This window comes from Cheilinus undulatus, linkage group 23 (assembly GCF_018320785.1).
Source record: "Cheilinus undulatus linkage group 23, ASM1832078v1, whole genome shotgun sequence".
Lineage (NCBI taxonomy): Eukaryota > Metazoa > Chordata > Actinopteri > Labriformes > Labridae > Cheilinus > Cheilinus undulatus.
In genome coordinates, this window is record NC_054887.1 from 20,985,407 (window position 1) to 21,008,204 (window position 22,798).

At 38.8% G+C, this 22,798-nt stretch overlaps 1 protein-coding gene across 4 annotated transcripts in view; it reads right to left on the minus strand.

Moving 5' to 3' along the window:
- The window catches only part of ccdc146 (coiled-coil domain containing 146), a 77,095-nt gene that overhangs the window by 38,743 nt on the left and 15,554 nt on the right, over positions 1 to 22,798 (minus strand). For all 4 annotated transcript variants that reach the window (XM_041780644.1, XM_041780643.1, XM_041780646.1 and 1 more), the window contains 10 exons: positions 14,918 to 15,000; positions 13,803 to 14,018; positions 8,859 to 8,916; positions 5,847 to 5,929; positions 5,557 to 5,650; positions 5,412 to 5,485; positions 4,264 to 4,491; positions 4,087 to 4,176; positions 1,914 to 2,010; positions 682 to 774 (listed from right to left, as the gene is read on the minus strand). In XM_041780644.1, coding sequence (XP_041636578.1) covers positions 682 to 774; positions 1,914 to 2,010; positions 4,087 to 4,176; positions 4,264 to 4,491; positions 5,412 to 5,485; positions 5,557 to 5,650; positions 5,847 to 5,929; positions 8,859 to 8,916; positions 13,803 to 14,018; positions 14,918 to 15,000 — 1,116 coding nt within the window. The remainder of the gene's footprint in view (positions 1 to 681; positions 775 to 1,913; positions 2,011 to 4,086; positions 4,177 to 4,263; positions 4,492 to 5,411; positions 5,486 to 5,556; positions 5,651 to 5,846; positions 5,930 to 8,858; positions 8,917 to 13,802; positions 14,019 to 14,917; positions 15,001 to 22,798) is intronic.

The following is a 22,798-nucleotide window of genomic DNA, read 5'->3' on the forward strand; positions in this document are numbered from 1 at the left end:
TGGCAACCCTGGAGACAGGAAATTCTGGTCTGACCCCAGACACTTTCATATTTATGTGTTTAAACATCTGCATAATTAACATCCTCCGTTTGTTAAATGATATATAAATGATCCCATTTTTGTTTTTAATTCTGGTGATTATACTGTGTTAAGGGGCCTCTTTTTTAAAATAACTGTTCCATTTCCTCCAGTGATTAGTAAATGTGTTCATACATAAATTCAGGGAAAAAGTTAATCTTTCCATGTTATATATCTCATTAACAATATCTATCCATTCCTCCTTTGTTGGGTGTTCTTTAGTAAGCCACCTTGCCGCACATGCTTTTTTTTTCTTTAAAAGCATAACAATAATAGAGAGGGAAAAAAGCCTGGTATTTGGCGATTTGCTACCAATATGCTCTAAGTAGAGAAGCATCAGCTTGAGAAAACACAATGAATAGAGGCAAATTCTATATGCAGTCAGGTGACTCAACATGTTGGTTACAACTTTATTTTTTTAAATGAAAAATAAGCCTAACGATGGGTCTTGTACACCTTATTTAAAAGTAAGTTTTACAGAGGTTGAATAAACACTTCAGAACAAAAAAATCACAGGCTCAACAAAGAAAGATTTGTTGGAACTGCTGCTACTTTACATTTTACAGATGCGACTGATAATGTGTCCGCCCACATTGTTCTCACCTGTTTCTCATAGCTGCCCCTCAGAGCATCCACTTCTTTCTGAAGCTCCAGTCGCTGCTGAATGCTGGCCTCTCTTTTGGGAACAGCGTCTAACTGCAAATTTGAGTCATAATGTAAATCCAGGATCAGTCTTTTCAAATGTTCAGCACACATGCAAAATTTCCATTCATTAGGTACCACATCTTATCGAAAAGCTGCAGAAATGTACAAGCATTTGTTTCCATGGTTGCTATTTTACATAATAAAGGAAAAAAAAAATCATAGATATGCAGTAAAAAATGATCAAACCTCAGATCAAATCCAGTCCCATATTCACTTTAAATTCCATATGAAACATTGATAGCAAAATAATTAATACGATACATCAGAGTTTCCCTGAAGCCTCACATAGCTGTTGGATCAAGTGACACTGGTGCTAATAAATAATAAATGCCTCAGGCGTCGGGCTGGCCTCTCTCTGCAGGGCTTCAGGCCTTGTGTTCAGCATCATCAGCTACATCGCTCCATATTTAAACATTATTAGTCCCTCGTAGCCCAATAAGACTAAATCAATGAGTTAAGGCTTTTGAAATGGACAGTGCAGTGCTAGTCATTTGAATTCATAAAGCACAGAATACTATCAGTAGCTCAAATCATTTTAAGCATGCTGGGTTAAGTTTTTAACTAAATATTTTTTTCATATGAAAGCCACTGATCACATTTTCTCATAATTAATGATGCATTTTTGTGGTTACCCACAGACTCCATGTCTCAGCCTTTACGGTATTTATATTATTAATGAGTTATTTTTCACGGGGGAGTTGTTATTGATTGGCAGATTAGCAGAAATGCATGAATAACTCTGTATAACTACTTTGTTTTCAGTGTTTGCTCAGTGTGGAATTCCCTAGCGTGCCGTAGTGATTTCCTTTCATATTATGGGTTTGTGAGATGTGCTGACACATTTCCCATGGCTGTCCCTCCCTTTTTTCTTTTCACTGATTTCTCTGTAAAGCTGTCAACATCTGGAACATCACAGGAAGCTTTAGAATAATAGAACAGCCTTAGGTGTACCGCAGATTAAGATTTAATGTGGTGAAAGTTTGCACCATGACATTTTCACCTCTGAAATGTTCCCACATTTCCACCAAAGCCTGGAACTTTCCATTTTCATTACCAGTAAAAATATTATGTTTCCAACTCTGCTTGGGAGGTTTCCTGGTTAAATCCTTTAATGGTGGTGAACAGGTTACCTGTGCCTGCAGTTCATTGTGGATAGACTGCGCGTGCTCTAGCTGCTCAGTGGCAAAAGTCAACACCTGCTCCATCTTCTTGAGGGCTTGCATCTGTCTGAGGAAAACAAACATATGTTTTAAACACTGTTTTATCTTCATCAACTCTCTTGCATTAAAAAAAGCAAAAGACCCATTTTTACTGTTTCCAGCTCTCTTTGTAAAGCACTTAGTGATGGATCTCTGCACATATGGTGCTTTATACTACTGTTGTTGTTTTTTATAACCATAATTTATGCCTTTCCTTGAGCACAAAACAAGAAACTCCCAAATTCTACATTTTAATTTGGATTTGTGAAATTTGCATCTAAACGGAAGACAAAAGCGTGTAATATTTTGGTCTTTTTTTCAACAGTATGTTTTTCCTTCATTAGTTTATTTTTTTATTTGTAATGTCAAATAAATTTGATTTTATGGCAACAACATACCTCAAAAGAGTCGGAACAAGGCCATGTCTTCCACTGCATAGCATCCCCTCTACTTTTTGGGAGTTTTGGGAGAGGAATGTTGTCCCACTCTTGTCTGATGTAGCATTCTAGCTGCTCAACCAAGTGTTTTCTATTGGTGAAAGGTCTGGACTGCAGGCAGGCCAGTTCAGCACCAAGACTCTTCTACTGTGAAGCCATGCTGTTGTGATGAATGTGGTTTGGGGCTTAGCATTATCTTGCTAAAATATGCCAGGCTTTCCCTGAAAGAGACGTCTGGATAGGAGCATATGTTGCTCTTAAACCTCTATATACTTGTCAGCATTGATAGTGCTTTTCCAGATGTGTAAACTGCCCACCCCATAGGCATCAATGCAACCCTATACCATCAGAGATGCAGGCTTTTGAACTGTGTGCTGATAACAAGCTGAATGATCCCTCTCCTCTTTCGTCTGTGGGACATGCCATATGTGGTTTCTAGGGGTGGGATCTCTAGTTGCCCCGCGATATGGTACTAACACGACACAGAGTATTACAATACCATTTATTGCGATATATTGCTATCTATACCTATTTTCCACTGTTTAACTGCTTTAGCATTAGCCTTGCCTTCATTTTTATCCTATTACCATAGCACCATCAAGTGAGCAGAAAAGCAATTGATGCTATTTATCCAGTATCATAGACTTCAGTCCATATTAGCAATTAACTTAAAAAAAAAATATCAATACTTCTGAGCCCATGCAATGATTTCCATTACAAAACCCTGCCTGTTTTTGATGAAGCAGTGCCTGCTTCCAATATTGACCTCCAGCCTTGTCCCTTACTCACAGAGATTTTTCTAGATTTTCAGAATTTTTTGATATTATGTACTGTAGATGGTTTGATATTCAAAGTCTTTGTAATTTCACATTTAGAAACATTTTTCTGAAATTGTTCCACAATTTTACAGAGTCTGCCTCTCTAACATGCTCCTTTTATACCCAATAATGTTAAACCCAATCACCTGTTTGCAGTTAACCTAATTAGTTCCAAATGCTCCACCAACTGTTTTTGCCCCGTCCCTACTTTTTGAGATGCACAACTCCAATCAAATTCAAAATTAGCTAATATTCTCATGGAATGGTGAAAGTCTCAGTTTTAACATCTGACATGTTTTTTATGTTCTATTGTGAATAAAATATGGGTTTATGAGATTTGCAAATCCCTGCATTCTGTTTTTATTTTCATTTTACACAGTGCCCCAACTTTTTTTGGAATTGGGCTTTTAAATTTCTTTCAGTGACAGTACATGTGAAGGCCTCTTCTGCTAAGATATTATCAATAAAGACAATTAATATTGATAATTGACAGCAATATAGTACTATTTTGTGCATGGTTCTTTGAAGGGGGTGGCTCAGCTCTCTGTGGATTCCTGTAAGGGAAGCTGAAAGAAAAATAGGTTTGGAACCACTGCTGCTATCTGAAATGTTGATTACTGTGCAGACTCCCAACTTAAAGAATTAAATAAATAAAAAAATGTGATGCTACTGGCTCTGTGAAATTTGTCTAAAATATCTGGAGCAGTTGTAAAAATCATGCCACGAACATAACTCCATGAACATGTTTACTGAGTGCCCTATGTGATACAGTGTGTAATCGCTGAGATGTACTGATACGTGATGATCATTTACATATGCAGCTGAGCTTGGTGTCTCATCATCCTCTACCTGTTTTTCTCCCTGAGCTGCACAGATTGGCTCTCATACAGGTACTTTCTGTCACACATGACAGTCTGTAACTTCATTTCCAGGATCCCTCTGGTGATGAAAACACACACATGTAAAATTTAATCTCATACTTGCAGTTTCAGAGTATCCTTGCTTTAATAGATGGAGGGCTTGTACCTGTTCCCTGTTAATTCAGCCTCTTCCTCCCGCTTGACCTCCTGCTCTTTCAGCAGCTGTCTGCCCTCCCTCTGACTCTCCTCGACTTTGGCCCGGAGACCCTCCAGCTCCTCATTCAGCTCCCTCTTCCTCCTCCTGAGCGAGTTGTTATGCTGCTCCACCTGCTTCACATACAGCTCCATTTCGGAAATCTCGGTATTTAGGGCTCCTATCTTCTTCTGCTCAGCTCTAATGTGTTTAGGGGGATGATAAAAAACTTCAGAAACACCGTACAAAAGAAGACCAGGAGCACAGTATCTACAATAGCTCTACACTTGCACTGGAAGAGTGCACATCTTATGAAATAACAGCATGTGTATCCATATTTCACGCACTCCCCCCTGTACCCCTCTGCTTTGTGAATTTCAAATTACAAGTCATAGCTCACGCGGCTCATGGAGACAGTTCCAGTGCACCACTTGGAAGGCTAATATTAATTTGAAATAAACATAAAAGAGACTGCGGAGGAGCTTCAAGTGGAACCGTTCTCTAGTGAGGAAGGGGCTTTTTGAATTCAGCTGCATTTGCATTAAAATAAATAGTGCATGTTGCATCGGTTCGCCCTGCATCTTTAAATTATTAAGGTTTGGTCATTGCAACAAATATTTTTGAGTCCCTCATTTAGACTAAAATATGCATCTCCAGAGCTGCAAAATCTGCAGAACATCAAAAGGCTTGTGATACAATTCAGAGAAGAAACCAAACACCAAAAGCAAACCTGGAATCCGTGGCTCCTAGCTCGAAAATTAGTTAATTTTTAGCTTCCGATTTGCACAGATTGTGTTTGTTTTTCTGTCCCACAAACCCGGGATCAAAAGTTTACACCGAGCTAAAAACAATTAGCAGTAAACACTCACTCCATAATGAAAACGGCAGCTCAGATCTCATCCAGTTTAATCCAGTTCTTTCATGTACAGGAGATCAAAATAAAGGGAAGGAGACAGATTACAGAGGGATTTGGGCAAACTGAGACGGATTGTATGAATCAGAGAGCTATTTTCTGCTGATTTTCTCCATCAAAGAGCCCTCATTTTCATTCTCGGTGTTACAAACATTAACTTCCCTTCTCTGTCCAAGTAAAGAAATATTAAGGTGTTAAATGTACTCACTCCCTTTTAGAGCTTTTCCTTTCGACCTCCTTTAAAATCTGGTCAGGTACGCTAATGAGCTTCACTTTCTCAGCCTACAAACACAAAAGAAATGTAAGAAAGCAGAAGATTTGTTTTGTTATTGATGTTGTGTTCTTACACACACCTCTTTGAGCTCTATGATCTCATTCTTGTCTTCCAGCTCTTTCTGTTCTTTCAATATCAGGAGTTCATGGGCTTCCAGATCTTCCATCAGACTTCTGTGCAGGGATGAAGGCAAGACAGAAAAAAATACTCTTACTGTTGGAATAATTTTGATTAAACACTACTTCTCATAGCCAGCAGGATATAAAGAAGCTCTAAAGGAAGGTTCAATATGAACATATTGTATATTGCTTGTGGGGCTATGTAAGGAAAACTGCACATGGCACACTAAACAGCAGCCAGATGAAATACCTGATATCCAGTTGTCTCTGGGCAACTTCTCTCCTCAGATCTTCACATTTGTCCTGCAGCGCCTTTCTTCTACTCTCCATTTCCTAGGAACAACACCACAGTATGAGCACTGTCATGTATCACAGGATCAAACAGCAGTAGACTATGATAATGACATCATTAAGATGAGGCTTTTACGGCAAAATATTTCCGGGATAAAAATATTTTGATGAAGCAGATTGCTATAATAAGGGCTTTTCAGTGAAATTTAGCCACACCCTTACACATACCATACTTAAGCATCTTTTTGACTTTAGCTGGGACTATAAATTATTGATTTAACATTGTGCGGCATTTAAGACAACTTACAACAAGAGATTGAGACCATGACCTCACCAGCAAATTGAAAAATTAAGGTAATAATAAAGCAAAAGAGTATAGTGATTTTTAAAAACTGATGTTAATACAACTTTTTTCAACCACTGGAGTTGCCTCCTGCTTTAAATTAGAAAGAATCCAACATGTAAGACTTAAAATTAGACTCAAACTTACCAGAACAATGTAAACTAAGGTAAAAATTTAGAATTAAGTGGTGTTCATTTAAAACTATTACAAAGTTGTTGTTGTGGACTACATCCTTTCCATGAGAAATACGAGACTAAGACTGACTATAAATAGATCTTTGATGGCATAAGCAGTAGATAAACTGCTGTGGATACGCTGAGGCGGAAGAGCACGTAGTCGAAGCTTACTTTGCCAAACACAGAGGCTTTCTGTGAGAAAAACAAAACGCTTCAAAAATTTCAAATAGAGCTTACTTTAAGCTAACGTTGTTTTGGGCCCATTTTATGTAAAAATCCCAAATTAATGCAGAGAAAGTGTACCCGTCTGCTACACTGTACAGCCTAGCCTCCCTGCCAGAATGACCAGTGAGCATTTTTCAGAGTACGGCCAACAGAGCGTGGTAGTCCTCCCACCTCCATTGCCTATGTTACTGTTCAGCAAACCAACGTTTCATTTTTGGGGATCATTATCACATATTAAGAGAGAAAAGCCTTTTCTGAATTGATCTGGTGCACGGGAACCTAGTGCCAAGCATTCTGGGAACCCGATGCAGCATGAGGCTGGATGGCTGTGGCACTTAACATATTTTCTCCTTCAATATGTGACAAACATCCACAAAACACAACTGTTAATTTACCGTTCAGTACCTACACCTTATTGAGTTCAGATTTTACATAAAAAACACCTCAGTTAAAAAAAGATAGCAGGAAACAGAGGTGGGCAGAACATGGAGATCCGTAGGGCCATACCCTTAAAGCGACATCACACACTGAAATCACTGGAGGCTAATGCAACTACTATTTCCAAGTACCTACATGACTCAACGTAAAAATATTGAAATATCCTTCTAATGGATTATTGCCCCATTTCTTAAATAACTGCAGTTCATCTCAGTACAGTCTGTTGTTAGCTGATGTCACTGCCTTTATTGAAAGTTTACAGTCAGTTAAATGCTGTTTTTTTGTTCATTGTGAGATAAATTTGCCAAACCTATGGATCATTTAAAGCCTCATAACATCTGCGAAGATCATATTCAACAGACACGCCCACACCATGCTGGAGCAGATTTCACTGCCTCATTTTTCATGACTTGAAGCTTAATTTGATAACCTTAGAGATGTTTTATTTAACTGAAATTTGATTTAGGGGTTCATAACACGATGACCTGTCATACAACAAATCGAAATACAGATTCATCTTCACTTTACAGGGTCTTTAAGATGACTTCATAGTAATTCTTAATCTAGTCACTAGTAGTGTTGTTTGCTTTAGGTAGTTGTAACAGGGCACCATTGTTAACTGAAGTCTGTTTCATAACTAGTGATAAATGCCTCACAGGAGCTTTAACTTGCTGTGGGTTTACTCCAGTATTTATCTACTGAACAAGCAGCAAATCAGCAAGAAATGTATGTGAAGAGTTTATCATTAATGTGTGTCAAGAGTTTGCGGCTGACAGAGATAGACAATTGCTATGTCTCCCAGATGCCTTTAAGTGTTTTATTTGGTTAATACCATACTACGATGTATGTCAGAGGGAGAAACAACTCCTAGAAGACTCTTATATACATACATTTGGTAATGTTTAGAGCTTTAACTTTTCTCACATGTGTTTTATTCATGCAAGCAACATATGCAAGTATTACAAGAAAAATTATTCAGATATTAATTCTTGTGCAGTATTTGCGATCAATTGCTTAGCATCTCTGTATGATTTCTGTAAATTAATCATAAAATTAGACGCCACCTTGACTCATGGGAACTGAGTTTTTCTATGCTACAGACATTGCACATGCCAGAGGAAATGAAAGCTGAATTGTAATACATTCAAAGTGTTTCTTAATGTAATCGGTAATTAAACGGTGGTTGCATAATTGTACCCCCAAAAGCATCCAAGAATCCGAAAGTTAATTAAAGCCGGAGAACTCATTCAACAAGTATGACACAGCTCAAACTGTAAACTACTTTTGCCAGCAGCAGTACAGACAAACAGGAGTGACTGGAGTTTTATGATTGTAGGATTGTGCATGTATTCTTCTTGATGTTATCCTAAGGGTCTTGTGCTCTTACTCTGGTTTCTCTGATCTTTTTATTCTGCAACACAATAAATGATTTTAGTGCTGATTAAATATAAATAGTTATGATGATTCATGTGGTTTTAAAATCTGTATGCTAGCAGAAAACCATCCAATTCTTGGCTATGGTATGTTTAAGATTACAATTACACTTTTAAAAGCAAGGTTGAACAGTTCTTCAGCTCATCTTTAAGTCTCAATGGAGGACTGTAATATAAAATATTTTACATTTCTTCAAATAGCTGAAAAAGAGCCACTGGCAAGTCTTCATATGGAGGGATTAAGGCTGGATGGAGGCTTAAGGTAAAAGTCATATTTATCCCCCCTGAAGACCGCTGTCTCTGTAGTAATCCGCAGACTCTGAAACTACACCTGAATGGTGCAATGATGAACTTACAGCAGGTTTGGGCTGAATCTCATTCTCCTTCTCCAGATATTGCTTCTCTTCCCTGAGACTGCAGAGAGGGTGAGGTGAGGTAAGGTGAGAAGAGAGAAGAACATTTTAAAAGAGAAAACAAAATGAAAGTGTTATCAAGGGAAGTAAACAGCATGTTTGAGTTCTGAGTCAGCAGAAAAAAGGAGCATAATAAGGGGGAAAATACATTCATGTGCAGCTTACAGTTGACCTTAACTCATGCTAAATGCTCAACAAAAAGTCCACGATCTTTGTGCATTTGTAAAATTCTATGAATTTTTCATCTCCCTGCTGAGACGCTTCATGAGCAGTCGATTAAAGCCTGTTTGAAATAATTTCCAGCCAGCTCTGTCATTGTGAAAAACCTTTCACCGGCAAAGAGTGTACAGCTACGCATTTCATAACGTAAATGATATTAATCTTCCTGACAAGTTGATGTATTGGATATTAACAGATATACAGAGAAAACTGCGTGGGTGCTAAAATATCTGACTGAGAAAAAGTGCTGAATTCTTGTGAATGTGTTTGGCTGAAGATAAAGGACGCACAGATTTTAAAAGGCAGATCTATGTGTTGAGCATCTGTCTGTCATATGCAGGCCTCTAGCTATTGGGACGGAAGAGGAGGAGGGAAGAAGGTGGGGAGAAATGTCTGGAAGACGGGAAGAGATCACACCAAAGGCATCAAAAGAAAGGTGTAAGTGAGAGGAAAAGATGATGTGAGAACAGGAGCTCTAACTACCTAAAAGCTGTCACAGGTAATGTGCAAACTCAGTGTCTAATATTGTCTATAACTGCATCCTTGGAGAACGCTCTGTAAGTGGTTTTCATTTAATATTTCAATTACTGCTGCGCCTCCAGCTCTCTGCCTCAGTGTGTGCTGTGCTATAAAAATCACTGTATCCTCCAGATCAGATCTATGCAATAGAGGGGTGGGTTTATGTGCTGTGTATGTCTTCCCCTCTGGAACTTACTGACACTTCAACAACTCTCAGCAGTCACACTTAAGTTAATTTATCTTTGGTGACTCAACTGTGAAGCAAATTTTTAACTACTTTCACTGACACTAATTACTGATGTGGTTTTATAACTTTCCAGTAACTGACAGGCCAACTGCTTTTCACATCTGATGATGCCAACAACCAAGAGTGTGTCCAACATTTTTCTGGGGTTTCCCTACTGGGGCACTAACTTACACGGGAGGAGGAATTAGGGATGTGCATGACTAGCTGGCTAGACTGAAAAAAACATCTAATTCCTCTGTAGTTGGCACCAGAATTACTTAGTTCAACTAATTCTTAATATTCTTATGAGTTCCCGCTTACAACCCCTTGTCAAACACTCTGTCTAAGCTGTAGCAAAGCCATCACCACATCAGCTGAACAGATTATTAGCCCATATCATTCTTATATCACAGCAAAAAACCTCAGAATCATCTCTGATAAACATCTAACCTTTGAAACCTACATCACAAAGCTTGTACAGATCTGTTGTCTACATTTACAAAACATTCTCAAAATCAGACATATGGAGCTAAGCAAAAGTTCAGGCAGGAAGACTGAAGTCACAACTCATTCATAACCCTCCCTCCTTCATTCTGTCTCTCTGCCACACCCTCATTTAACCAATCATCATGCACCTGTCATATTCTAAATCTGTCATCCTTTCTCCTGCAGTCAGCCTGTCATTTCAAAGTGGATGCTGCAACCCTCCTCCACCCCAGCCACCTCCTCATCGGCATCTAGTCCAGATTCTCTCATCCTGCATACCTCAGTCTCCTCCTCCAAGCCACCTCATTGGTTTGGCTTCTTAGAAGTCTACTCCTCAACTAATCCTGCAATCCTCATCAACGCCACTACCAGTGTCTAGACTCCATAGGCGGTTATCCTGTTCCTGCTGTTTGCCACACAGCCCCTTCAGGTACATTAGGTCATCATAATGGAGTTCAATTGTCAAAGACATTGCACATTACTTTCATTAAAATTTGTAAAATGAATTATTGTTAAACTCATATCAAGTCTCTCCTGATTGAAATGTTCTCACCTTCAGACCCGTAACTGCCCATACACACTTTCATTTTCTCCCATCTAGATTATTGTAATTCTCTACAGTTGGTCACCCCTACACCATTTACAATCAGTTCAAAATGCAGCAGTCAGACTTTAAAATTAAACCAGCCAGCTTTCCCATATCACACCCATTCTTGCATCTCTCCATTGGCTTCGTGGAAAATTCTGAATCAACTACTAAATCATGTTACTCACATGTAAAACACTGCATGACCTTGCCCCCAATTACATTTCTGACCACCTTGTTCTATGTATCACCCCTTGCCTACTAAGATCATCTACTCTTGGCCTTTTTCCCATTAGATCAGCAGAGTCATTGGAATGTTTCATAAACGTTTAAAAACTCACCTGTTTGGACAACCTTTCGTGTAATATTGTAACTTCTTTTTGTGTTTCAGTCATCTCCATATTGTACTTGATTTTATGTTCTGTTTGTGTTAAAGTAACTTTTACCGGTTAAACACAATTAAAATTTACAATTTAATTGATTTGGCTATGATTTTGGTATGCATTTAACTCGTATATACTCTAACTACAGTTATTGAAGTATCTAAAGGCAATATATAAATCATTTCAGCTTAATTCTTTAAGGATTCAAAAAGAAGATGCATATCCAAAGTCACACTCAAAAGCCTTTTCCAAAAGACAATGAGCTGCGCTGAACTGCAAAGAAAACTACAATTCATATTTTGCAACACAGCCTAGTTTATTTTAAAATAAATCATTCCCCTCTAAGGGCAAATAGCTAATCATCATCTGGTATTTTGGGGCTGGTTACAAAAGAGGGTGTTACATAATTCATACAACAGATACAGATACGGCAGATTTCAACACGACTCAGTTGAAATAATATTTAAACTACTGTCTATCTCTGGGGCCCTTTCTTTAACAGAAACGTTCAGTTGTCTTCTTTTTCTCACATTTCTCTTTGTTACTTGTTTCAAACAATCATACTGGCTACAGGGCACAATAACCTTTTGTAATACTGCTTCAACTTCAAATGAAAAATCCCTCACTATCATTGCTTTCATGACAGTTCCACCAATTGCTTTACTTGCTTCCATTTCAAAGCAATCCCGCTTTTATTAATTTGGTCTTTTATCATAAATGACATTTTAGTTTTTCTTTTCCTGTCTGATAAAAATGAATTTATTCCAGCAAGAAATAATTGCTGAACTGTTAAACAAGCTTTCAGCTTACATCAAGTGCAACCTGGAACAATAGGTCATGATAAGTCACTGCAAATTTTTCAAGAGTCATGAAATGTTTGGGAAACCCTGCTTTATATCTCATGTTGCTTAGCAATGTTCCAATAACCTCGCCTCGGCCCTTGAAAAGTTGGGTTTGTGTACAGAGAAGAGGGAGACACTCATAGTTGGCATGCTGTTTTCCACTTCTGTGAGTGTTCGACCTTTCGAGCACACTGACAGGGTCGTTGAGTGAGAAGAGAGGAAAGAGGAAAACTGGTTGTGATGAGACAAGAGACTCGTGGGAGAGAACAGATAGGTTTAGAGAGGAAAAGAACATGGCTACAGGACTGAACTAAGGGAAAACTGACTGGAGATCACAGACAAGTGAACACTACTTAGGCCTGGCTTGTGTATCATGTATTCTCACAAAACCACTTAAAAAAAAAGAAAAAATACTATATGGACAAAAGTGTTTGGCCACTCCTGTTAATTACTGAACTCAGATCTTTCACGCTTCTCTGTTCAGCAATCAGATGGGTGAGTCTGGGATTGGTGGATGCCGAGAGATCGTTACCTGCCTGACTGAATTGTGCCAATCCAAAAGTATGGCAGAGGAGGGATAATGGCTCCTTACCTCCAGTGAAGGCCAATCTTAATGCTTCAGCATACCAAGACATTTTGGACAATGCTCTGCTTCAAACTGTGTGGCTGTGTTGCAACTGTGTCGAGGAAGGCCCTTTCTACTCCAACATGACTGTGCCCCAGTGCACAAAGCAAGGACTACAAAGACATGGCCCTGCCCTCAACCTCCTTGTGCACCTTTGGGATGAACTGGAATGGCAAAATCAGTGTCTGACCTCATAAAAGCTCTACAGAATGAATGGGCACAAATTCCCACAAAAACACTAAAATCATGAGGAAAGCCTTCAAACAAGAGTGGAAGGTGTTGTAACTACAAAAGGGGGCCAACTCTTCATTAAGGTACATGTATTTGAATACATCATTATAGTCTGTGTTGGTGCAATGGTCAGGCTGAATACTTTTGTCTATATAGTGTAGGTGGCTACTGAAACACAACACAGTTCCAGTAAATGTCAGTAAATTGGAAAGTGAAATTTGGCATCTGGCAGCTTCGGTAGAAAGTGAGGAAATGAAAGCCAAGAAATCCAAACAATGCACACACTATCAATGTGTGTGCTTTTGTGTCCTGAGTGACGTCACTGATAGTGTTTTACCTCCATCTGCCAGTGAAAATCTGCAGGAATGCATTCTCACATAGCTCATCTCAGTGTTTACTCCCTTGCTAATTATCTGTAAATTTATGTATGAGTGCACATTAGGGAGTGTGTCTTGATTCATACTCTACTATTGTACAGGAAGCTCTCACTCTAACACTCCCGTTTCACTTCTGTGTCCTGTCCTTGTGCTGCTCCGTCTCTTGGGTTCCTACCAAGGGTGTGAACTCATCTCTGTGTTTATCTGCGTGTTTGTGTGGATATGTTTGTAAGATAGACGGCCAAACTCAAGTTTGTGTTTTCTTGGATCAAATGTTATTTTCATTTCTTTCAGCTGATGCTTGATTAGTATCGGATTGAGAACAAACTTGTGGCACGTCAGTTCGCAATAAAAGCATGCGTGGGTGTGTGGCAGCATATGTACACAGCTCACCATTTCAGTTTGTGCTGCGTCTTGTACTCTCTGTCCTCGGCAGCTCTCAGTTCATTGTATGCCTGGAGGAGCTGCCGCCTCAGTTCATTGACCTCACTTTCAGGCTGCTCAGAGGTGCTCTGCTCCTCTGCTTGCTCCAGCGCGGCCTGCAGCCTCTCCAGCTCAGCACGACGACTTTTGGCTTCTTTTAAGAGCTGGAGCTCACAGTCCTGGCTGCTGTCGGATCAGACAATGGTTTAAGGATGTGGTATGTGGTGTAGAGACACTTTTTATGTCTTGGTCTGTACATTTATATGAATTCAGAGATACCAAACTGATGGGAAACAGCAGTCTGACCTCAACGTTATCTTTCATAAAGTTATGTAATAAGTTAGATAAGGCTTAAATCTTAATACTTGATTCCATTTAGCTAACTACAGTTTTCATTTTCACACATTTGTGTGCATTTTCAATTAGAGCACTGAAATACCTTTGGCTTTCAAAGAAAATAAAACTTTTCATTGATGTAAAACTTGAACAATACTCATGTAAACACACATTTTCCTGATATTCATGATAATCCTTGAGTTCTGTGCCAATCCAATTAAACAAGCATGGTTTTCTTTTCTTGTTTTCACAAGAAATTACACAATGATCAGTTGTTTCCACAAGCAAATTGAGGTCTGAGAAGTTAATTTCACTTCCTCCATTATTTGCCTGAGTTGCAACTTTCAGAATTAGTGTTCCATTAAGAATTGCATAAGGCTTACAAAGAAATTTGTTTGAAAACGACTAATACAGTCAGGTTTGTCAATTTCTTTAACGACATTGCTTCCTTTTATTTACTTGGAATGCACGTGAGTGAAAGGTAACTTCCAATCCAGGCTTCAATTTTTATCCCAAGGAGCCAATAGCTGATGCGACGAGATGTTACTGCCACATTTTCAGCCATCAAGGAGAGCAGCAGACCTAGATCTGATAAGAAGTTAAAGTAGTTTTCAAGGACACTTCAGGTGGATGGACTCTTGCTGTCACAAGAATTGAACTTCTCTACTTTGTGCTGTATTCCCAGCCTCCTTGCATCCATAATGAACCTAAAAGCAATAACACTGAAGTGTTTCAACAAGAGAACATACCTCTTCAGATTACCATGGAGTCGTCTGTACATGGATTTAAATTTGGCCACTTTGGTTGGGCTGATTCTGCCTGACGACAACAACTGAAGAGCAAAAAAACACAAAAATATCAACCAAATGGAGACGAGGAAGAGTTGTAAGGATGAATCTGTATGAAGTACCAAATATGACAAGCTCTTTAACATCTGCTGTAAAATTTAAGGTTGTAATTAATATTTCAGTGTATCATTGATGGTTGGTATTTACAAATTTCCCATGAAACATCAACATCTGTACAGTCCCTAAGCACTTAGCTAAGTTTGTAACAAATGCCAATTTTGTGCAGATACACTTAATTAAAGCTCGATAATAAGACTAGGGCTATCATAACAACAGAGTTTTTAACTTCCATATCATAGAGCTGTAGTCAACCAAAGAAAATCTTACTTCACCCACTCGCTGACTAACTGATTGGTTGATCCAAAAACCTGTATGTTTTCTTTTATTGAACCTAATCAGTGACAGTGTAGTCACTGCTAAATCAGTGGTTCTCAACGTAAGGGGCAGGACCCCCTTGGAGTCACTGGACACTGTGAGGGGGTCACCAGATAGCTTCAGAAAAAATGAATATCTCTAAATGAATTCAGATTGTATTTTTTTTTTTGCCATTTTTATAAGAATATATACATATACAATGAAAACAGTCATTTGTTGAGCTTTATACTGAAATCAGAGTAATGTTTCAAAAATCCTTAAATGTTATTTTGCACATGACTATTCCTTCATGTGCATGGCTGTGTTCAACTATGCTTCAGCCACCTCCAGGTACAGACTGGGTCCTCGGTCCTCTGGCACCTTTATCTTGGGAGTCGCGGGCTGAAAGGTTTGAAAACCCCTTGTCAAAATGAACTTAAAACAAACATAAATATAAAAAGATTTTGATACAAAATAAATAATTTAACATCACTGCACAAAAATTATGATTGGCTCAGAACTGACCAGCATATACCCCCTGATTTCTGAAACATCACCACAGAAACTGATGGCGAAAGCACAGGTCCGATTTAGAATGATATAGAACAGGAGGGGCGGGGTTGCCTTAAATTATATGATAATTTAAACAATCCACTTATTCAAGTTCTCGCTGTACAATTTCTGAACACAATATTGTTATGACAGCTTGCAACAACTATTACTTGAGGTGAACTGAAAAAAAGCCCACAGGTCGGAATGTAAAGACAGACTTATGGGGTCATGAGACGTTGCTATCAGTAATCTAACATATGCACATATGCATCTTTTCAAGATGACAAAGGAACTAACTAAAATGTATCTGCTGACCTGTGAATAAACAGGTCTGCAAGCTATGAAACAAATCCCTACGCCTTCCTGCTGCGGTTGTGCCAGTGACAGTAAGTCTTTATTATTGTTGTCTATGCAAAACAGAAGGTATGACTAGATTAGAGCATTCTGTTGACTTCTTTTCTGATCTCTAACAGAAAATATTCAGGGCAATATTGCTGGAAACCACATGAAACTGACCAGTAAGCAGGTTTGCGATATTGTTCCGTGACAAAATCAAATTCCAGACGTAGGAGAGAAAGAAAACTAAATCACTGGAGACTCCAACAGAGTTTGAAATTTCATGAAAGCTTTAAACTTTTATGACAGAAAATGCTTTATTTTAGCTGCTGTTACACTGCTGTATAAAAAGCCCTTTAAAGTGAGTCTGGGCTCGACAACAGAAGAAGCCCTATTCCCCTGATGTCTGTAAAGATTTAAAGTAACTTGGGCTGAATATGCTCTTATCAGCACTGCAAGTATCACAGCATCGGAGCACCTTATCACAGAATGAAGTATGAAAAACAAAACCTATCTGGAGAAATCTTAAAAGGGGAGGAAAATCATTTAAATAGCCCAAATAATGACAGGTAGATAGAGCTCTGGAGATTGCATGTACCATTAGCCCTGACTGATGTTAAACAGTTGATCAAAAAGATAAAATAAAAACAAAGACTACAAAAAAAGATCAGGTCAACAGCGCTGAAAAAGACAAAACTACCACTAAGAGTTGTTCATTTCTCTCCGAGGCAACATGATGTTTGAGGTTGTGCAGCAGTGATAGAAACAGAAGACAGGTGTTGTTCCCCTCTTATCTGCACCGCCAGGTTGGGAGTGTGGGGGGAGTAATGAGGGATAGCCTCGTCTGTATCAGAGCGCTGCAGAACAGAGGATATCTCAGGTCGGACTGAGTAACGGCGATGGACACACACAAACGCTCTGATTATATACATACACACACACGAACTGATAACTCACCCCGACTTCAAACATTAGCTATAGCCGATTATGTTTTGAGATTCATTCCATTATAGTGTTTATCCGGCTGTTGTAAAAATGTGCTCAACCACGTTTCAAGGGCTTAAAAGGACAGAGATATGAATGTTGTGAATGCTGCAGATTAGCGCTGTGGTTAATATGATTTATTCTGATGTTTTTTAGTGTGTTTGTGTTAGACAAGGTCAGGTCACTACAAGGAAAACAGCTGAATAATTCAACATGACCTGCATTTAAAGCTCCTGTGAGGAGGTTTGAGCTGCTTATGAAACAAACACAAATTAATGCTGATGTTTCTATGAGCTAAGATAGCAAATTAGATTATCAGTAAAAAGATTAATTATTTATATAAAGTTAGTTTTAAAGGCATATCTGATGAAGCAGACCTTTTTGGGGGGTTGCTGTAGAACCTCTAAACTTTACCAGCAGATAAACCGACAAGGAAAAATGAGCAGCAGTGAGTTGCTGAAGTTGCTAATAAACTAATGAATTGGTTGATTGGTTGGTTGGTTGGTCAGGCAGTTGGTAGGTAGGTGACAGGTAGAGAGGGTAGGCAGGTAGGTAGGAAGGTAGGTCAGTCGGTGGTAGTTGAGTAGGTAGGGGTCAGTCGGGCAGTCTGTCAGGCACTCATTTGATGGGAATGGTCAGTCAGTCGGTCAGTAGGCAGATTGGTGGGTGGGTAGGTAGGATTAGTCTGTTGGTTGGTGGGTGGGTAGGTAGGTGGTATTGGGTCAGTATCGGTGGGTGAGTAGGTAGGGTCAGTCGGTCAGTCAGTTGGTAGCTAGGTAGGAAGGTAGGTAGGTAGGTAGGTAGGTAGGTAGGTAGGGATGGTCAATCAGTCATTGGTTGGGGCAGCAGGTTGGTTGGTTAGTCGTGGGGTAGGTTTGATCAGTCAGTCAGTCAGAAGGTAGGGTATTCTGTGGGTTGGTGGATGAGTAGGTAGGGTTGATTGGTTTAAAGGTAGGTAGGTGGTATAGGTATGATCAGTTGGTCAGAAGGTTGGTAGGCAGAATGGGTTGGTTGGTTAGTCCACTGGTAGGTAGGGTTGGTCAATCCATTGGAAGGTAGGGCTGGTTCTTTGTTAGGTGGGTAGTGTCGGCTGGTTAGTCATGGTTAGGTTCAGTCATTTGTTGGGTAGTTAGGGTTAGCTACTCAGTAGGTAGGGTCAGTTTGTCAATCATAGGTAAGGTTGGTCAGTAGGTAGGTATTTAGGGTTGGTTTATCAGTCAGTCATAGGTAGGTAGGGTCCGTCAGTCAGTAGTTATATAGGGTCGGTTGGTCAGTTGGTTGGTAGGTAGGTAAGTAGGTAAGGTTGGTCAGTCAGTCAGTTGTAGGTATGGTTGGTCAATAGGTAGGCAGGGTCAGTCAGTCAGTGGGTTGGTAGGTAGGATTTGTTGGTTCATAGGCTGGTCAGTAGGTTCTTCATTGATCTTGAAGGAAATGTGTGTTTTCTCAGCTTTTCTATTAACAGTTTATAAACTTTACTATATAGCTGGTAAAGATGAAGGTGACTTTGTCTTATCAAAACTGCTGAGTAGTCTGCTCATTTATATTAGTTTTGGCAAAGCAAAAAAAGCAAAAGTACAAAAGAAAGCTGACAGAAAATAAGGACTAAAGTACTGAAATAAATCATTATTTTATCGCAAATTGTATTGAAGTAATGCTAAAACGTAAAAGAGTAAAATAATATAAGTTTTTTCATAGGGGCACTGAAATCAACACTGACAGAAAATTACTATCAGGAGGTTTAAATCACTTGGTTAAATCCCAGACTCTCCATCAAGCAATGTTAAAGGGTCTTATCTCTTTAATTGCAGCCGTACTCGTTTAATCCAATCTTGACTCTTAAAAAGGGCCATTTATGAAGCAAACATAATGCAGACTTTGAGGCTAAATGACACATCAAATATGGTCAGTGTCTTGTTTTGAGCAGTGTGGATGACATTCCAGTGCAGCGACAGACTTCCTGACTGAACACGGGGCATTTATCAGAGAAAGAAGCAGCCTAAAGCGGTTTCAGGCAGACCCTAATTCTGCTGCCAACACTTATCTTCAGCTGTATAGAGTATTGGAGTTTTTTTCTTTCTTGGGATGGCTGCAAAGGGCTCACACATGGCAGACTATCTTTGAAGTGAGATGGAGACAATCACTGCAAGATATCAGTGCAGACATACCTGTGCATTTATGTGTGCACTGACTCCACACAAACCTGAAAGGAGCATATGATCAGAAATGTGTGGGTGTGAATCAAAAAGAACCTGTGGGCTTTCGTACCTTCAGGGAGAAAAAAAAAGTAATGACCAGAGAAGCACAGCATTGAATTCCACTGTGTGATGGAAAGAACCACCGTTTCCCTCTCCTCTATGTCCTGATATTGAGTGCTTGAATTGGAGCTGAGCCTACAGCTAGATGGAATCACTTTGTTATGAGTTTTTTCGTGCAGTAATATTTTCCTTTCTGAGAGCCACTTCTGTCGATGAAACCCATTATCTAGAAACTGTGTCACTTTGCTGGAAATATGACATGTGCATGAGACATTGTTATCCAATATAAAATTAAATCAAATTGTACAAGTGGTGTTGGTGAATCATGCAATAAAGTGAAACCAAACCCATGTCCTTTAAAAAATAATCAGAGCAAAGTTTACAACAGGAGTCCAAGTAGGATAACATCCACACACTGTCACTGGGTGAGGATGCGAATCTAAGAGTTGCACACTCGGTATAACAATGACTTTCAGATGCTTGATTATTGTTAATAAGAAGATCCCTCAGGAAATTGCATCATGTATGAAAAAAGTTGTGGGATAGTACGTGGCAATGTCCATCTAAAAAACATCAGAGATTGTGAAACAGTCGCATCATTACAGAGCAAAACAAGAGCATTGTTTATTCATAAGACCTCAGTATCTGTTGTGCTCAATATCTCAAAATGCATAAAAGCTTTCATAATTAATTTGATGTTGACATCAATCTGACATAATTTTTTGGTTACATTTTAATCAAGTATCCTGTTGGATAACTTAAAAATTGACCAAAGCCTTAATGAACAAACTGTTAACAGCTTTGGCGATTAAATCGATTATCAAGATGAACCATAAACTTAACAAAACATGAATGTAGTCTCAGTGATGTCACTTATTCTGTATACTGGATGGTTCTAAAGGTCCTCCTGATAGATTTTCCTGTGGTCTGTGGCGTTTTCAGAGTGATTTTCCCCTTTATGACCTGCTTGGAAGACAATCAGAGACACCCCAACTGGAAATCGTAAATTTGAAACATATTCAATAGTTACAATCAGGATTACTGTTTTGAGGAGGGAACAACCAAGCAGGCATGAGAGGGATTGCTACGTGGAACAGAGCAATAGCCAATCAGAAAGCAAGATGAGGAAAGGAGGAAGCACAACAAACACAGCTATGGCAGCGGTAAGAAATGAAGCATAAAGTTTAGCTAGACGTCCGAGATGGAGAAACAACTTGTTGATTTGTGTCAACACCACAAGTGTTACTACAGACTGTACTGTAAAACATACAGCAAATGAACTGAGAAAGGGAGGAGATGGACTGAAACTGCAACCGCAATGCATGGAGCGGGTAGCTAACAGCTTGCCACATTAGCTTGTATGCTCTAAAGTTGAGTTTGGCCATGCAAGATTTGGAGTTTGAGAGATGAGACTTTGATAGTTGGTGAATTTAATCTGTTAGTGTGTATTGTGCTGTGGCGATCATCTCATTCCACACTATATGAACAACACAATTAAATTTGTAATTACATGTTACCATGTGTGGTCTTTTAGTTCTGAATTTTTAAAGTGTGTGGCAGGTTTCATAGGATTATCTACAATAAAGCATAGCCTCCTAGCGCACCCTCTTATCGATCAGCAAAACCCCTAAATATGCTGATAACAGACAATAGTTAAATATTAAACCCCTTATATCTTTTAAGAATAAAGAAACAAGCTATAGGGCTAGATTGTTTTAACTGTAACAGGTTATTAACATAATGTAAAAATGGCCATTTTAACACTGGCTCTAATGAGGTTTTCTTGGCTTTTGAAGTCAGCCTCAAGGGGACACTGGAGGTACTGCAGTTTTTTATATTGCATTTTTTTCATTTTTCCATACCAAAGGTTCAAACAAACCTTCTCCTCCCCTTACTAGGACCCAAAATGATATTTCCTAATGCAGTTACATTTGCTAGGGATGTGATGATACCATGTGATACAATTAAAAATTGATACAAATATTAATGATTTATATTGGTGTGACAAAAAACAGTGATATTATTAACCAGCAGAGGGTACTTTTCACATTTGGTGTCAATGGCTTGTTTGAAAACCCTTTGCTAATCCAAGAAAATATTCCAAAAAGTCTATATGTTAGATTCCATTAGTTCTCTATATTCAGGGAAAATATAAATGTAATGTTTAAGTAACTATGCAACACTACAAATAAAAAAGAACTCTCCTAGAACCCCTGGAAAAGTAGGATTAAAATGGATGGATTTGAGATAATTGGAATAAAATAGTTTTTCAATGTCATTTCAATATGAAAATGAGAAGAAACTGACTTGTAATCCTGTATCATGCCAAGTATCTAACTGTGAAATGAAAGTTTAGTTTATCTCTAATTTTCTTCAACAAAATTACAGAGGAAACATTTTCAGGCATCTATCAAGTAACACTCTAAATACAAGAGAATCTTTATGTGAAACAGATGAGTCTAAAGCAGCCAACTGCTTCAATTAATGACATCCATACTGACGGCCAGCGAGGTAGTCAAAGCCAGCAGAACCATTTAGGGTGGCAAAAAGAAATAAATAGAAAAGGGGAGGATGTTTTGCATTTATAACAGTGACAGGATGCAGGTGTTAAGTGTTAAATTACTTTAGAATTTCCATATTGTGTTCATGCTTCAGATGATTGTGATGTTTACAGTCCTGTGTTGTGTCAGGGAAGAATTAATTAAAGAATAATGAAGAAAAAACAGTTCTGTCACTTTAAAGACAATTTAGCCATCTAAACATTAAATTTGTCTTCCTTCTTTAAATAAAGACTTAAAATTATGTCGTCTGCTGCTGCACAGGAAAAATAACAGTGAGTACAAGGTATTAGCAGGTGTGTAATATTGAAAATAGCCTTGAGGATTCAGGGAAAAATTATTCAGAAGTCTTTAAGGATTCTTAATTTAAAACATCCTGAGGAAGCCGTGTAATTCCACTAAACAAAATGTTCAACTAATTGAAGCGAACCTTCTCTATTGTTGCTGCGGGCTAACCATAGATTTTGCTGTAATTGCGTCCACCTGAGCATAATTAAGAGCAGGACAGTTACTGGTAGAGCTGAGACAGATATTTTTGGCCAAAGACTCTCAAATCTGATGTTGCATGCAGATGTCTTAATAGACAAAACAACAAAATAAACCTTAATGTGAATAAAGTGGATAGTTCCTGTGTATTGACTCATTTTACTCTTCAGGGAAATGAGCTGACTTCAGAGTTGGTGGGACAGCACCATGCACTGACTGCAGGCAAAGCACCCACCCTACTCCCCTCCTCTTTTCAC